Source organism: Serinus canaria, chromosome 27 (assembly GCF_022539315.1).
Source record: "Serinus canaria isolate serCan28SL12 chromosome 27, serCan2020, whole genome shotgun sequence".
NCBI classification, from domain to species: domain Eukaryota; kingdom Metazoa; phylum Chordata; class Aves; order Passeriformes; family Fringillidae; genus Serinus; species Serinus canaria.
The window spans coordinates 4,553,710-4,570,243 of NC_066340.1; the positions used below are offsets into that span (position 1 = coordinate 4,553,710).

General features: G+C 60.6%; 1 protein-coding gene across 1 annotated transcript; it reads right to left on the minus strand.

Annotated features, from left to right (window-relative positions):
- Positions 1-7: 7 nt before the first annotated feature.
- Positions 8-14,863, minus strand: SMARCD2 (SWI/SNF related, matrix associated, actin dependent regulator of chromatin, subfamily d, member 2). The gene is made up of 13 exons (XM_030232590.2): positions 14,639-14,863; positions 7,993-8,180; positions 5,908-5,950; positions 5,327-5,449; positions 4,876-4,995; positions 4,192-4,287; positions 3,293-3,394; positions 2,762-2,923; positions 2,477-2,574; positions 1,745-1,880; positions 1,545-1,667; positions 1,083-1,184; positions 8-983 (listed from the first exon to the last, which is right to left on the minus strand). Exons 1-13 carry the CDS (start codon positions 14,792-14,794, stop codon positions 930-932), a joined length of 1,503 nt encoding a protein of 500 aa, XP_030088450.2. The 5' UTR covers positions 14,795-14,863; the 3' UTR covers positions 8-929.
- Positions 14,864-16,534: the final 1,671 nt, after the last annotated feature.

Consider the following 16,534-nt stretch of genomic DNA (forward strand, 5'->3'; position numbering starts at 1 on the left):
ACAGAGCTGCTGCTAACTGCTTTTATTAGAAAAGATCCAAAATAGACAAAAACTTGTTACACAAGAGGCAGAGCAGGAACCCCTGAGCCCAACCCTGGGAATCTGTAAACGCCCCCCCACCCAGAGCCTGCAGGGGGGCAAAGGCACTTCATCGGGGGTGGCAGTGGTGGCACTGCCTCCCTGGTCCCCTCCCTCTTCCCCAGTATCTCCAGTTCTTGGTGCCCTTGTGCCCCCACAGGCTCCTGGGGCAGAGCCAGCCCCTCTGCCCCCAAACCTCGTCAAGTCAAGTGGTTAATTATGGAATTATGTAAAACAGCGCGAGAGGGGGAAGGAATAAACTGATTGTCACAAAATGAGCCCCAGCCCTCGGTTCCATATCCCCAGAGCAGCCCTAGGAGCCTCCCTGAGCCCCTGCAGAGCCCAGTGCAGGAAGAGGAACTCAATCAATATATTAATTAATTAATCAAATACAAACCCACTGTACAAAACGCTGCCTTTTTTTCTCTTTTCGTGTTTTTTTTTTCTTTTTTATATAAAACCTGTTCACAAAAATAGTGCAAAACGTGGGGAGCTGGCGTTTGGAATGACGAACTTTGGTAAAAGAGGGGCAGGGCGGGCCCTGCGGGGCTCGGGTGGGGCTGGCAGCTCCTCCCCACGGGCACGGGCAGCGCTTCCCGGCTCCCGGGAGAGTTTGGGAGGGGAAGGGAGCGGAGAACCAGCGGGGGCTGCGTGGGGAGGGGCGCGATGCAAAGCTGAGGAGGCGCTGCGGGGGCCTGGGGGGAGCAGGGACTCCGCTGTGCTCGGCCCGAGGGAGCCCCGGGGGCTCCCATCCCTCCAGGCACATCGGGTTTGTGCAAGTGCTGTGGCTTCCAGTCGGTACCGTCCGGCTCGGGCAGCAGGGCGGGAGCGGCCCCCGGGCCCCGCCCGCCTTAAGTCAGGCGGATCCCGAGCACTTGTTCCAGTTCCTGCCGGCGCTGCTGGACCTGGGGACACCGCGGCGGTCAGGGAGGGACAGGGGGCACTGCCCGGGGTCCTGGGGCTCTGTCACTGCCATCCCAACCCTGCCCCACCCCCGAGCTCACCTTGGCGAAGATGTGTCTGCCCACGGCCTCCTGCGCCCAGGGCTGCTGGTAAAACTCGGCCCGCCGCTCCTCCTCGGGGTTCCCGATCACATCCGTGATGATCTGACCCGAACGGGACAGGGCACCGGGAGTGAGGGATCCAGAGGGATCCATGAGGAACCCACATCCCTCCCTGAGCTCCGGGACCCAGACCCCTTCCAGCCCCCCATTCTGCCCAGCCCCAGGGCTTCAGAATCATGGAATTGTAAGGGTTGGAAAAGACCTTCCACCCTTAGCCCAACACCGCCACCATGTTCACCAGTGACCCATGTCCCCAAGGGCCACATCCATGGTTCTGAACTACTCCAAGGATGGGGACTCCAGCACTGCCCGCAGCAGCTGTGCCAGCACTGGACAACCCCTTCCAGGAAGAAATTTCTCCCAGTACCCAACCTAAACTTCCCCAGAATTGTTCCCCTTTACCTTGAGGTCCCTCCTCTGGGATTTGATCCACTCCTGGATGAAATCCTGGGGGTTGCTGCTGAAGCTCAGCATGAAATCCCTCTGTGTCTTCAGCTGGTTGATGGACTCAATGGTCTCATGGATCTGGGCAGGTGACAGGGGTCAGAGGAGCTGTGTCCCCCCACAGGACATGCCTGCCCCCTGGCAGTGTCCCCTCCCACCTTGGCATCCAGGGAGGCAATTTCCTGCTGGTTGGTGGTGGAGGCCAGGAAATTGCTCATCTGGGCTTTGAGGGGATCGTCCACCTCCACGTCGATGTCGTAGCAGGCTGTCTTCTTCTGGTCATTGGGGTCCACACTGGGGGAATGGGGTTGGGGGGTCTTGCTGAGCTCCCACCTGGCTGGGGGTGGATGGACCCCCAACAGCAACACTAGTGCCCCAAGAAGCCTCAAATTTGGTGGCTCTTCCCCTCTCAGGTGACTTGTGCTGGTCCTTCAGGCTGGAGACCGCGAAGTCTCCTGTGCCCCCAGCCCATGGAGCCCCCAAGCCCTGGGGACACTGCTTGGCCCACAGAGCCTCCAAGCCCTGGGGACACTGCTTGGCCCATGGAGCCTCCAAGCCCTGGGGACACTGCTTGGTCCATGGAGCCTCCAAGCCCTGGGGACACTGCTTGGCCCACAGAGCCTCCAAGCCCTGGGGACACTGCTTGGCCCACAGAGCCTCCAAGCCCTGGGGACACTGTTTGGCTCACTCCCCACCCTACTGGGCACTCCCAGCCCTGGGGACACCGCCTGGCCCGTGGAGTGCCCCAGTCCTAGGGACACTGCCCACCCTCCCCACCATGGGGCACCCCCAGACCTGCAGACACTCCCTGTCCCATGGAGCCCCTGCAGCCCTGGAGCCACTGCCCACCCAGTGCCCAGCCTAGGGCCGTGCCCAGGCTGTGCCCCCACCTGATGGTGTGGTTGATGATGATGGGGTCTGGGTGCTGCAGGAGCCCTGCCAGCTTCATGGGGATCTCGGAGAAGCGCATGCGGACGCAGTTGAAGATCTGGGGGGCAAAGCAGAACCTTTGGCACCCATGGCAGGGGCTCCCCTCACCTGTGCAGCCAGGTGGGGCATGCCCAAGCTGGTGGTGCAAGCCAGGGCCCAGGGAAGGGGCACAGCCAGAGCCTGGAGGGGCTGTGGGAGCTGGTGAGAGGCTTTTCCCAGCTGGATGAGGGGGAATGTGCAGGTACCTGGCGGAAATAGCGGTTGCAGTTGATGAACTCCTTCTCGTGGCTGTCCTGCAGTTTGTTGTGCTTGATGTAGAGCCACAGGGCCTGCATGATGCTGGCCCTGGTCTGGGTGTGCACCCCCAGCAGCCGGGCCAGCCGTGGGTCCAGCTTGTACTGGGGGGGCTGTGGGGACAGCCGGGGTCAGCCATGGAACCAGCCACGATGGAAAAGCAGAGCCCAACTTGACCCACCCCCATCCTGTCCTCAGCCTGGAGCACTGAGTGTTCCTGGGACAGCTGAAGGGATGGGGATTCCAGCACTCTCTGGCCAGCTTGTCCCACTTTATAACTCCCTTCCCATGAAGAAATTCCTCCTGCTGCCCAAAGAAGAGGGAGGGCCCTCGAGAGTCCCCCACAGCCCCTGTGTCACTGCAGCTCCATGCTGGGAGTTCCTTGTGCTCCTTTCAATCCCTGCACCCCCAAACTCTCATCCAAGGCCCTGTCCCAGCCCCATCCCCAGCCCTGGGTGGCCCCCAGGTGCCCCAGGCCGTACCTGGTGGTCCAACATGAGCAGCAGGGTGCACTTCACATTGACATCCCCGGGACGCTTCACCTGGAAGCCGTCGGTCTCCTGGGTCGTGGGCATCCGGTGCCACTGCGAGGGACAACAGGGACATGGCTCAGGCAGGGCCATGGAACCAACCCTGCCAGCAGGGCTGGTGTCTGCAGAGCTCGGCTGGGGCTCTGGGCAGGGGCTGGCACAGCCACACAGCCTGGGGCACAGCCACACAGCTGGCACAGCCACACAGCCTGGGGCACCCCTGGCAGCTCCTGGTCCCAGTGGTGGCAGCTCAGGGCTCTCCCAGTCCATCCCAGCCAGGCTGTGCCCCAGCACTGGAATGGACTGGGGCAGTTCCAGCCCTGAGTGCTCGAGGTGCAGGGCTCCCACAGCTTCGGGATCAATCCTGCAGCAGTGTGCATCAGAGCTCCAGGCAGGAGCACCCAAAAAAGCTCTGATCCCTCTCTCAGGCATGGCTTAAACCCCCCAAGGACCCTCCAGCTCAGGGACAGGCAGGAGGGCAAACCCTTCTTCCCACATGGCCCTGGGGTGAGCCTCTGTGGGATCAGCACCCCTGTGGGGACCCATCTGTGCCACGCTGGGGGACAGCTGCCTCTGGGGCCACATCCCTGCCCCACAGAGCTCAGCTCCAGCTCTGGCTGAGACCTGGGCAGGGAGGGGTCAGAGCCCAGCTCTGCCAGGGGCAAAAGGCATCCCTAAACCTGCGCTGGGAAGGCAGCAGAGCATGGTCCCCATGGAGGCCTGGCGCTGCCCTCAGCCCCAAAAACCTGCTCAGGCCCTTCTCCCAGCAGGGCAGGCCCTGGCCTGGGTGCTGAGCATCTAGAGGGGGAGCACAGAGCCCCACTTCCCACTGAGATCCCCTCCCACCTCACCTCCACCAGGTGATTGTCCGGCCCGTAGAGCTCCTTGTCCAGCTCAATCACGAGGCTCTTGAAGAAGGAGGAGAACTTCCTCTTCTGCTTGCTGGGCTGCAAACAGGGCAGCAGAGATTCCTGATCCCAAATCCAGCCCCAGGCCCCAGAGAGGGGCAGATGCTGCCCCAGCTAAACTCTCAGCACAGCACCAGTGCTCCTAGCACCTCCTCATGCTTCCTGGATGATCCTGATGGACCAGTACTCCTCCTCCCACCTCCTCATCCCTCCTGGATGCTCCTGATGGACCAGCTCCTCCTCCCACCATCACTCCTTCCTTCCTGGATCCTTATGGACCAGTACTCCCACCACCTCCTCATCCATCTTGGATTGCTATGGACCAGTGCTCCTCCTTCCACCATCATTCATCCCTCCTGAGTCCGGATGGACCAGAGCTCCTCCCACCAGCACCACTCCATCCCTCCTGGATCCTGAAAGACCAGCTTCTCCCTCTGGATGCTCCTGATGGACCAGTGCTCCTCCTCCCATCACCTCATCCCTCCTGGATGATCCCCATGGACCAGAGCTCCTCCCACCAGCACCACCCCATCCCTTCTGGATCCTGAAAGACCAGCTCCTCCCTCTGGATGCTCCCGATGCACCAGAGCTCCTCCCACCATCCCTCCAGCCCTGCTGGCTCCTCACATCCTCCAGCAGCTTCCCCTCCACACGGAGCTCCCAGGAGGCCACACGCTCGCCCCCCTCTCCCTCCTCCTTGGCAGGGGTGAAGGTGTTGGAGATGTAAATCCTGAGCTTCCGCTTTTGCTGTGGAATGGCAACAGAGAGAGGCAGGATGGAGTGAGAGGGGACTGCAGCAGCCACCTCCAGCTCAGCACAAGAGGAAATGGCCTCAGGGGAGGTTTAGATTGGATATTAGGGAACATTTATCCGTGGAAGGGGTTGGAAAACATTGGAATGGGCTGTCCTGGGCAGAGGTGGAATCCCCTATCCCTCAAGTGTCCCAGAAACCCATGGATACTCCACCTGGAGAAACGGCTTAGGGTGATGGTTGGACTGGATGACCTCAGAGGACTTTTCCAGCCTGAAGTTTTCCCCTAATTCCATGATCTGCAGCCCCTGCCAGGCCCCAGCTCACCGTCAGGGGTTTCTTGATGGCCTCCTGGATCTCCATCCTCTTGCGAGCGATGGTTTGGTCCAGCTTGCGCTCGAAGGCCAGCAGGTCCATGTAGGCCTGGGATTCTGGGACCAGCTCCCGGATCTGGACACAGGAATGGTCAATCCCAAGGTGCTGAGATGGGCTGGATTCCCCCCCAGCCCCAGCAGACAGGGGGACACCAGGTGATGAGTCCAGCATCCAGTTCTTATTTTAAACACAGCCTGGAGCCCTGCAAAGCTTTGCCCAAACCAGTCTGGAGCCTCTTGCTGTTCCCAGCAGCGTTCCTGCATGGAATGGAACCCTGGAATCTCAAGAGGGACTCTGAGGGACCTCCTGAGATCTCCATCTCACCCCATTCCTGCTCCTCACTTGCTCAGAGTCCAGCCCCACCCCAACCCTCTCCTCCTGTGCCAGAGGGAGAGACAGAAACACTCCAGGGTGGTTTGGGATTGAACAGAAATTTCCAGGGGGCAGGAGGGAACTCAGGAGATCCTCCCTTTTTGGGGACACCCCCCCATCCCCTGCAGCAGCTCAGCTCTGACCCCCGGGCTGACACTCACCCTCTGTGGCAGCACCTTGTCAGCCATCTTCCTCCTCTTCACCCTGGGAAACAGGAGAAATGACAGCTCCCACAGGACACCCTGCTGCCTGCCCTCTGGGGGGATGGATACTGGGAAAGGTTCTTCCCCAGAGGTGCTGGCACTGCCCAGGCTCCCCAGGGGATGGGCACGGCCCTGAGGCTGCCAGAGCTCCAGGAGGGTTTGGACAGCACTGCCAGGGATGCCCAGGGTGGGGTTGATGGGGGGGTCTGGGCAGGGGGGTGGGACTGGATGAGCCCTGGAGGTCCCTTCCCACTCAGGATATTCCTGGGGGGAAGGTGTTGGATACTGCAGCCTGACACCAGGAAAGGAAATCCTGGAGAAGGCAAAGGCAGGGCTGCAGGATAGAATTCCCAAATTTTCCCTCTGAAAGTAGCCATCCCATTCTCCCAGTGCTCCAACCCAGAGCCACTGCCAGGAACTCCCAACCCAGCTCAAACTAAGCCCTGCTCTGGTAGGGCTGAAATCCTGGGAAAATCCAGCTTGGCTGGATCCAACCCTGCCCACTGCAGATTCCCATCACCCCGAGCCCATCCCAGTGCCCAGGCAGTTCCTGCTCAGCCTGGGCACAGCAAGGACTGCTCTCCTGTTTTCCTGCCCTGGAGATGGGGCAAGGAATTCCCATTCCTCCAGCTGCACCTGGAGCAGCAGGATCACACAGGAGGGGTCCAGGAGAACACTCCAGAGAGGTCAGAGCCCTGCTCTGGAGCAATTCCTGCTCCATCCAACCCCTCCTCCTGCAGGGTCTGGACAACCCAGGCCAGCTGGAAGTTCCTAATCCCCTGATCCAGCAGCTGGGAGCAGGGAACGCCCAGCTGTGAGTCTGGCTGATCCCTGATCCCAGCCCCAGCCCTGACAGGATGGCTCTGATGTCTCTGTGGGTGCCAGGCTGCTCCTTGTCCCCAGCCCCGAGCTCGCCCCAGCTGTGCAGTGCTGGGATGGCCCAGGAGGGATCAGGAAGCCAATGGAGCTGCCAGGGAAGGGAATGGGAGCTGAGCATCCACGAGCACCAAGGGATCCTGCCTGGAGATTCTAGGAGCCAAGCAGCCCCCACAGAGGGATCAGCAGGGCTGGGAACCAGTGAGGAGCTGCTAGCAGAGCCCAAACAGAGTCCTGCTCTGACTGCAGCTCCAGGGAGCATCCCTAAAATCTGCCAGCCCCATCCCTCACTTCCAGCCACATCTGTGCCTGCCAGAGCCACCAGGCACCCCGGGAGGATGAAGAAGACCCCCAGGAGCTGCTCCTGGGGACCCCACGAGGCTCTTTGGTTCCTGGTGTGGAGATCAGAGTGAGAGGGAGCTGGAAACTGAGGAATCTCTGCCTCCATCCCAAAACATCCCATTCCCAAGCTCTGGCAGGTGCCAGGCTGGAGGAAAATCCTGCTGGTATCCCCTTTTCAGCGGGACAGGAACTCTGCATAATGTGACACTTGTGACACACTTGAGTGGGGACCTGGAAAGGCTTTGGGGTCTCAAAGAGAGTCAAACAGTGACTGAACCCTGCCCTGGGATCCCTGTCCTGAATGGAATTACATCCATCTTTTTACAGCTCTGTATTTGCAGTGACATCTCATTGATATCTACATTTATATTAAAGATTATTTACATTTATATAGGTATTGCCAGAACAGGACTCTTCTGTGCTCAGGAGAAGTTTCCCAGCAGAAGATACTGTTGGGAATTAATTATTGTGCCTGCTCCTGGCACAGCTTATTATTATTTTATTATTATTATTACCATTATTATATTATTATATTAATTATTAGCAGCTCCTGGCTCAGTTCAGATGGAAAACAGGAGGTGAAACATAACCTGGCTGCATTGAGAAACAGGGATGCAGCTCCTGTGGATTACTGTGGTAGTCCTGAGAATGTTCCAGGAGCTTGGAGCACCCTGGAAGAGTGGAAGGTGCCCTGGGGTGGGACTGGATGGGCTCTGAGGTCCTTCCACCACACCCACCCCCTGATTTCACAAAGTGCAGCCAGGACCCAGCAGGACCCCCCACCCTCCCGTGGAACCCCCCTGGGGTGGGACATGGCAGCCTTACCCTCTCCTGGGGGTGGCCATGGGTGGCTGTGCCTGGGGGGTCAGCAGGCGCTTCCTGAAGGGATCCATCATGGCCTGGGGAAGGCCGGGCCTCAGCGGGGTCGCTGCTCCGTACGGGGGGGCTCCCGGGGGTCCCACCTGCAGCCCTGCCATGGGCATCCTGCCCCCGGGGGGCATCCCGGGCCGCTGCTGCAGAACAGGGATGGGGGTGAAACGGGAGCCTGGCTGTGGTGCCACCCAGCCTGGGTGCCACCCAGCCTGGGTGCCACCTCTTCCCCAGGGTGTATCCTGGCCCAGGGCAGGGAATGTGAGCAGAAGCATCAGGAAGGGATGGGAAAGCAGGAACAGGAGAAGCCAAGGAGTGCAGGGAAGCCTGGCCTGGCAGCAGTGGAGCCAAAGTCAGGCCCTGTGCCACCACCCACAGCTGCAGCAGCACGAGGATGCTGCCAGCAATGTCCCCACCCTGGGGACCTCGTGGGTTCCTCTCTGGAAAGCAGCACAGGAGGGGGGAGCAGGGCAATCCCACTTCCTCCCACAGGCAGGAAGGAGGTGAGGGATGGAGGAGGCAGCAGCTCCCCCCTGCCAGCAGCCAGCTCCCCTCCTGCCCCTTCCAGGGACACACACAGGGAATTTGGGAGCCACAACACAACCCCAAGGGGTCCCAGCCCTGGCAGCCCCTCTGCACCCTCAGAGCATGATTTGGCAGCACCCACTGGTGCCCCAGGTTGTTCCCCCTCCAGCCACCCCTCCTGCTCCACCTCGGGGCTGACCCAGCAGCTCCTGGGGATCCTCTGATCCTCAGCTCCCCCTGCCAAGGTGGGAGGCTGGGAGAGCCACCGAGCCAGCAGAGCAACATTTCTGCCCTGCCCCAGGCTCCTGACGTGCCAGGACATCCCCACAGCCCTGTGGGGCAGGGAGCCAAGCAAACACCTCATTCCCTGCACAAAGGGATACATCTGGGAGCAAAACCTGGATGCAGGATTGGGAATATGGGATGCAGCCAGCCTGCCCTCCACAGCTCAGAGCTGTAGCAGGGGTTGGTTTGATGGAGCTGCAGCCTAAAAAACCCTAAAAACCACCTCTGTGAAAAACTGATGGAAACAAAGCCAAGAGTCTGAGCTGCCCCCCTGGAACCTCTGCCAGTGGCAAATCCTGAGAGGAGAAGTGTTCCAGGCAGGATCAGGGCAGCAGCAGGGCCCCAGGATTAGTGGTGCACGTGGAAGCTCAAACCCCCCCAGGCTGAGCCCTGTTACACAACAAGCACAACCACACAGGCTCCAGAGCCCCACTCTGACCCTCCCTTCCCCTGGGCAGGAGGCTCCTTTTTCCTGCTCCCAGATGCTCCTCTCCTCCTGCTCAGCCCCATTTGTGCAGCTCCTCGTGACTCTGGCAGCAGGGCCAGCAGCACCTCTCCGTGCCAAAACCACAAGGCCAGGCCCAGTTTCTCTAGGTTTATCAAGAAATTCGTTGTGGCAGGGCCGGGTGGACTCACGGCCTGTGCAACACCACAAACCACAGTGAATGTTGTTCTGCTGCTCAGCTCCAGCATGACTGTGGAACCCCTGTGGAACCCAAACCTGTGCTGACACCTGCCAGGGCTTCTGAAAAGCAGAGAAACCCCCCATAGGAGCTGGGAAAATTTTAATTTGAAACTCCAGAGCAGCTGAGTGCAGAGCCCGGCCTGGAAGCAGAGCCTGCACTCCCTGGAGGCACCAGGAGCAGGAAATGGCTCCCAGGGAAACCCTGCCCTGGGTGTTTATCAGTGCCTGGAAGGCCAGGGAGGTTCCACAGCTCCAGAGACATTCCCTGCCCTGGGAATGCTGTCAGGAGCTTGCTTGGAGCTGACCCAGTCATGGCCAGCTCCTGTTTTTTGGTCAGAGCAGCCCTGAGGTCTCTCCTCCCTCCCTCTGCCCCTCCATGGAGCGCATTTTGGATCTACCTCTGAAGTGAGAGATTTGGAGGCTTCAGCTCCACATCCTGGGCAAGGTCTCTTGTGTGTCCAGCTGCTCCTTCCAGGGCTCCACTGAGACAATCCCATTGGCAGGGAAAGGTTCAGCACAAGGACACACAGATTTGTCACACTTTAACTACACCAGCAGCTTCCAAACCATCTGAGAACCATCAGCCACAGCTCAGCTGCCAGGGAGTGATTTCCAGCCCACCAAGGACCCACACTGGATTGCCTGGATGAGCAAAAACGGGAGGGCAGAACCCTCCATGTGGAATTTTCCTCTCAGTTTACTCTAAGGATTTTCAAATTTGCAACAGAGAAACCTCTTGGCTCAACCAGTCACCAGTGCCTGGGGGCAGACTTGCTCTTAAACGCTTCTTAAACAAGCCCAGCCTAAAACCTTCAGCCAAGCCAGGAAGCAGCACCACAGCCCCGGGGTGAAGCCTGTCTCCAGCCCCTCTTGGAAAGTCTGGAAATTCCCAGGATGCAGAGGGCTTAAACTCAGGAAATTTAATTAAACCAGCTCCGAGCAGGAGCTCATTCCGGCCCAGCACCCCCAGTCCCTGTGCCACCCCCAGGGCCCGCCCTGTCCCTCCCCTCGGAGGGGCAGACAAAGGGCAAACCCTGCAAGCTCAGCAGGAGGAACAGCCTGGATCTCATCCAGCACTCCCTGCAGAGCCTCTGGAAATGGGACAGTGAACAGCTCGTGGCTGCTCCCTGCCAGAGACGGGGCTGTGCCCGGGGTTCATGCCAGGGCACCGCTCAGCCCACGGGCCTGGGATAGGCCTGCCTGGAACCGGCCCTGGCTGAATCCAACAGAGGCTGGGAGGGTTCCTGAGGGATGTTTGCTGGCATGGCAGGAGCCTCTGAGCCTGCCAAAGGTCTCTTCTTGAGGAAGGACAGCCCAGAAATCGGGGGCTGGTAGCAGGAAGGAGGAGCAATAAATCCCAGGATGGATCTGCAGGAAGAAGCTGGGCTGGGGGGAGCTTGAGGCAAAGCAGGAATTCTGCAAACAACTCCAGAGCCTGTTCGCAGCCCTTCCAAGACCCTGGCTCTCCCTGCACCTCCCCAGCAGGGAAGGAAGGCTCCTCCCCACCCCCTCCTGTGCTGCTCCAGGATCCAGCTCTGCACACTGACAGGAACCAGGGAGCCAGAGCCCAGATCCATCCTCGCACGGGGCTCTGGAGCACAGCCTGGCCCAGCACCAAGAGCTCTTCCCGCAAGTTCCTCCCCTGGTGCCCAGGCAGCAGCACTTCCCACCGGGATACAGAAACAATCCCTGCTCAAACAGGCTTCCAGCTCCTCCTGGGGCTGGGCTCCAGGAGAGCTCTGCTGCCCAGGGCTTGGTGTGGATTGGGATCATGAGCCCCCTGCACACCCCAAAAGAGTGATTTTCCCCTTTGTTCCTCCTTATCTGTGAGCAAATCCCTCTTGGGAGTGTGCCAGGGAGAGCCTGGCTTGGTGCTGGCACAGACCTTGAGCTGGGAGGTGCTGCTGGGATAGAGATGCTGCTGCTGCAAACTCTGCTGCAGCTCCCTGCAAAACCCAAACTCCCCACACTTGGAAAACCTCCATGTGTGACCCAGGAGGAGCTTCAGGAGCCAGATCTCAGCTGTAAAGCCGACATGATGAAGTGGTAAATCAAAGGGAGAAGGGCACAGCACAGGCACAGCCCCCAGCAGATCCAGGACACATCCTGGAATGTCTCCAGCAGCAGCAGAGCTGTCTGGGCTGGACAAACCTGCCTGTCCACAGCGCTGCAGCTGGAGGCCTGAATGTTCCAGGGCAGGGAAAGGAGAGGTCACAGGGACTCAGATCCCACAGGGGCAGGAACAGCAGCAGGAACAAGGAACAAAGGTGCTGGCTCCTCCTGGGGAGGAGCAGGCATGGGCCTGGCTCAAACCCTGCCCATGGTGTTCCTGCAGGGCCAAACTTTCTGGAGGGCTCCTGGGAAGGCCCCATGGAAGCAGAGGGAGCAGCAGGGCTGGAGGTGCTGCTGTTCCCCCTTCCCAGTCACGTTTCCCAGGAGCAGCAGAGTGTGCCTGGGCCTGCTCTGCCCTCCTCCCCCTGCTCCAAAGGACAGTGTCCATCTGCTTTGGATCAGGCTGGAGGCAGCTCCAGGCTGGGGCTCTGATGAAACCTGCCTTGGAAAGCCTCTCCCTGGGGAAGGGTGGGGTTATCCAGCACCAGCAGCCTTCTGGAACAGCTCTAGCCCTGGCTGCTGGCCCCCTCCAAGCCAGTTCCCAGCACTGCGTGAGCAGGAACACTGCTCTCCCTGCTCCCCAAGGGGGGGATTTCTCCTACACTGCACCCTCTGCAGCATGTCCAAGCCTCCCCAGTTTCATCTGGCACAACATTCCACACTTCTTCAGCTCCTCCACGGATTTCTCCATGAAGCACATCTTTCCTTCCCACTGCCCAGGGACAGGATCACAGAGCTGCTTCCAGACTGGAAATCCTCAGGCTGCAGCAGCCTCCTGGCCAGGGAATCCAGGCTCTGTCTTCCCAACATGTGCCAATAAAATCCATTTAATGGGGACCTAATTCTGCACCAGGGAAGCATCAGCTGAGGGTAAGTGCAAGGTCAGAGTGCTGAATTCCAAGGTCTCATCCCACACAGATCCATGCTGCTCCAGGCCACGGTGTTAATCCCAAAACTTGGGAAAAACTCTCCCAAACCTGAAACCATCACCTGAAAAACCAGGAAGGCTCCTTCCTGCTGATCCTCCATGGAACCTGGCTGTTGGGGCTCAGCCTGGGCAGCATGGCTGCTCCAGGGGCAGGGAGAGGGATCAGGGTGGAGGATCTGCCCACACCCTCCCCCACCCCGACCTTCCTGCTTCTGGAAAAGGCCTCTCCTTCCTGCTCCAGGCATGGCACCGGCCCCTGGCTGCTCTGGAAACATCAGCTCCCACCAAAGGTGCCAACCGGATTCCCTGCCTGGGCTGCCAGGAAATCCCCAGCAGGCACAGAAGGATGTCCAAAGGACGAGCATATGTTTAATAATCCCGAGATTAGAGCTCCTAAGCCCTCGCTGGCCTGGCCAGGGCCTCTTCTGTCTCCTGGTGCCCAAACAACGCAGCTCTTCCTAAAACTGGGACAGAACCAAGCCCTGGGGGGATGGCAGGGATGGGAGGGGCTGTTTTCCTCAGCCTGGGAATTGCAAAACAAAGGGCAGACCCTCTGGATTCTCTCCCTTCCCAGGCTCAGGGAGAGGCCACTGAACACCAGCTCGGGGGCTGATCCTGCTGTGCCAGTGGTGCCGGACACCGCGGGGACATCACCGAGGGGACAGCACATCACCGCAGGGACATCACCCCCTGCTCCCGACACCTGCTGCCAGCCCAGCTGCGAGGCAAGCAGCATCTGCCGGCCTGTTTACTCCCAGCTGGATTTTGCACCCTGCACATGGAAGGTCAGGCAGTGGCTCCGCCTCGAGTTACCAGCGGCTCACGCTCGACCAGCTCAGCTTCCAACACCATTTTCTGGCGTTTTGAAGGCTGCAGGAGGAAGTTGTTTCCTTCTCCTGTGTTAAGGAGCCGGAATTTCCCTGAGCTTGGTTTATTTCCTGAGTTTTAAATCATGCAAATCAGGCACAGCACTGGAGGAGGCAGCGGCGGCCCAGGAGAACATGTTGCACAACGGGGCTCCTCCAGCCTGCCTGGAAAACAGCTTCACGTTTGAAAACTCATCCCAAAGTAATCAGCACAAGCTTGGGAGCGAACTGGGAAGCCAGGTGTGTGAGGGGGAGCAGGAATATGTGTCAGGATATACTTCTTACTACTGGAATAGCATAGAAACATGGAATGGTTTGGGTGGGAAAGGACCTTAAACCCACCCAGTAGTGCCACCCCTGCCATGGCAGGGACACCCTCCCACTGTCCCAGGCAGCTCCCAGCCCCAATGTCCAGCCTGGCCTTGGACACTGCCAGGGATCCAGGGGCAGCCCCAGCTGCTCTGGGCAGTCTGTGGGTACCCTCCCAGGGAACAATTCTTCATTCCCAATATCCCATCCAGCCCTCCCCTCTGGCAGTGGGAGCCATTCCCTGGGTCCTGTCCCTCCAGGCGCTTGTAAACACAGTTCTTCCTGAATTTACTCGTAAAAGATGCCAGGCTGAAAACCGAGTGATTTCACGTGCTCTAGGAGGGCTGCTCGTTGTTTTGATTTATTTTCCCCAACATTACCGAGCGCCTGCTCCCCGCTCCCACCGCTAAACAAGCCTGCTCCTTCAGGAGGGCACACCGAGGATACTCCGAGGTTACACCGATGCTGCATCTGCACACCACGCGTTACCTCCCCCTTTGACAAGGACACGAACGTGTTCCCGGGTCTGTGCCGGGGGAAGGGACGGGCAGGGACAAGGGGGCTGCGCAGCCGGATCGGGCCCGGGGCCGACGGCAGCGACCCCGGCCCGGGCCCGGCTCACCCGCTGCGGGACGGGACGGGCCGGGCACAACTTTCAGCGGGCTCTGAGGGTGTAAAGTGGGAGCGGGGAACAGGGAGGTGTCCCGGCTAACAGGGAGGTGTCCCGGATAACGGGGGCATCAGAACAGCCGCACCGGCTGTGCCGGGCCCGCTCCGGGCGATGCCGGCCAGGCCCGGGCGCGCTGCCCCGGGAAGGCCCCGCCGCCCCCCCGGCGCTGGCCCGGGCCCCGCGGTGCCCCCGCGGCCCTCCCGCCGCCCTGGAGCTCTCACCTGGAACTGCGCGGCGGCCGGGCCCATGGCGCGGTAGCCCGGGGCGGCGGCGGGCGCGGGGCTGGGTCCGCGCAGCAGGGCGGTGCCGGGCCCCGGGGCCGGCGGGGCGGCGGAGGGCGGCAGCGGGCTGAGCGGGAAGGCGCCGCGCCCGGCCATGGCGGGGCCGCAGCGGACGGGACGGGGAGGGGCGGGGAGGCCCCGGCGGCGACGGCTCCGAGCGGCGGCGGCGCCGGAACGGGAACGGGAACGAGAACGGCTCCGCGCCCGCCGCCCCAGGCCCCCCCCCCCGGTATAGCCCCGCCCCACCACCATCCCGCCCCTGCTTAGCCCCGCCCACCGGTGTGCCACGCCCACCTCCACCTCAGGCCCCGCCTCCGCAGTGTCACGCCCAAGCCGCCGCGCGCGCACCGGGGAGCTCCGCCCACCCCGGCAGAGGCTCCACCCCCAGCTGCGTGTGTAACGTAGCGTGAGTGACGTCAACGCGTGTGGCGTGTCATGTACACGTGTGTGCGCCTGTGTGCACGTGAGTGTGTGTGCAGGTATGCGTGAACACCTGTGAGAGAGTGTATGTGTGTGTGTTCAGCATGGGCCCGAGAGGGTGTGCAGGTGTGCATACGTGTGTAGGTGTGTGTGTGACACATGTAGGTCTGACACAGATGTGTGTGACACGGGTGTGTGTGTGTGTGGCACAGATATGTGTGACACAGGTGTGTGTGGCCCGTGTGGATGGCGCAGGTGTGTGAGTGACATGGGTGTGCGTGTGACACAGGTGTAGGTCTGGCACAGATGTTTGTGTGATACAGGTGTGTGCGTGACACAGATGTGTGTGACCCGTGTGTGTGACACAGGCGCCCAGGGGTGTTAGCACGCCTATGGGGTGAGTGCTCCTGTGTTGGCACCTCGAGTGTTTGCACACGCGTGTGGCAAGGGCGGGACACGGGGGGGACACGGGGTCACCGGGGGACGGGCAGAGCTCGGCTGTGGCTGTGCGGAGCCGGGGAGTCACAGAACACCTGGGGGCGGCTGCGGGGCGCGGGGCACCTGCGGGAACCTTGGGGGTCCCGGGGGTCTCGGAGATCCTGGGGGTCTCGGGGGTCCCGGTGGGCCCGGTGGTCCCGGTGTTCTCAGCGGTCCCGGAGGTCGCGGTTGTTCCGCGGCGTGGCCACCCGGGGGCGCTGCAGGGCCGCGCTTCTCGGCGGGGTCGGAGCAGAAGCCCCGAAATGCCCCCGAATTCTCGTTAAATGCCCCAAATTCCCGTTAGATGCCCCAAATTCCCGTTAAATGCCTCAGTACGGGCAGGGACCGCCCCGGGCCTGCCTGGAACGGGGCTTCAGGGCTGTGTTTGCAAACCCTCTTGCTCTGAAGCCGCACCTGGATGCTCTCCCATCGCGCTTGGACCATCACTAAACCCTTCGGGAGCGCTGACACCTCAATAAACGCAACCAAACCCTGTCTCGGGGCCATCTGAGCCGCAGGAAACCTGCAGGGAAGTCCCGGGAAAGGCTGGAATTTTTGGGTGCTGCCACAGGGCACTCAGAGATGCTCAGAGCCTGCTCCATGCCCAGGGATTCCTCACTGCTGAGTCCATCCCAGGCTGGCATCACACCCTCACTGCAGGTGTAGTTGCTCTCTCCTATCCCAGCGAGTTTTACCGTGGTTTTGGAGAGGTTTCCAGGATTTTGGGGCAGTCTGTGTCCTGCCTAGTCCCTGTCTGTCCAGGGACAAGGATGGGCAGGAAAAGTGACAGTGATGTTCCACTGCAGTGGGTTCACCACAGCACCCAAGGCACAGAGCACAGGTGGCAGCTGAGGCTCCTCACACCGTGGGTGTCACTGAAGATGCTCCCCTGAGCAGAACTCCTGCACATTAAAGGCTGGAAAAGGCTCCTTCCTCATT

Coding starts and splice junctions, on each gene's coding strand:
- SMARCD2 (XM_030232590.2), bottom strand. CDS start 14,794: ATGGCCGGGCGCGGCGCCTTCCCGCTCAGCCCGCTGCCGCCCTCCGCC. Junction 5,450..5,907: donor ACAAGGTGCTGCCACAGAGG/GTGAGTGTCAGC, acceptor TCCTGTGTCCAG/ATCCGGGAGCTGGTCCCAGA. Junction 4,288..4,875: donor AGGGGAAGCTGCTGGAGGAT/GTGAGGAGCCAG, acceptor CCCTGTTTGCAG/CCCAGCAAGCAGAAGAGGAA.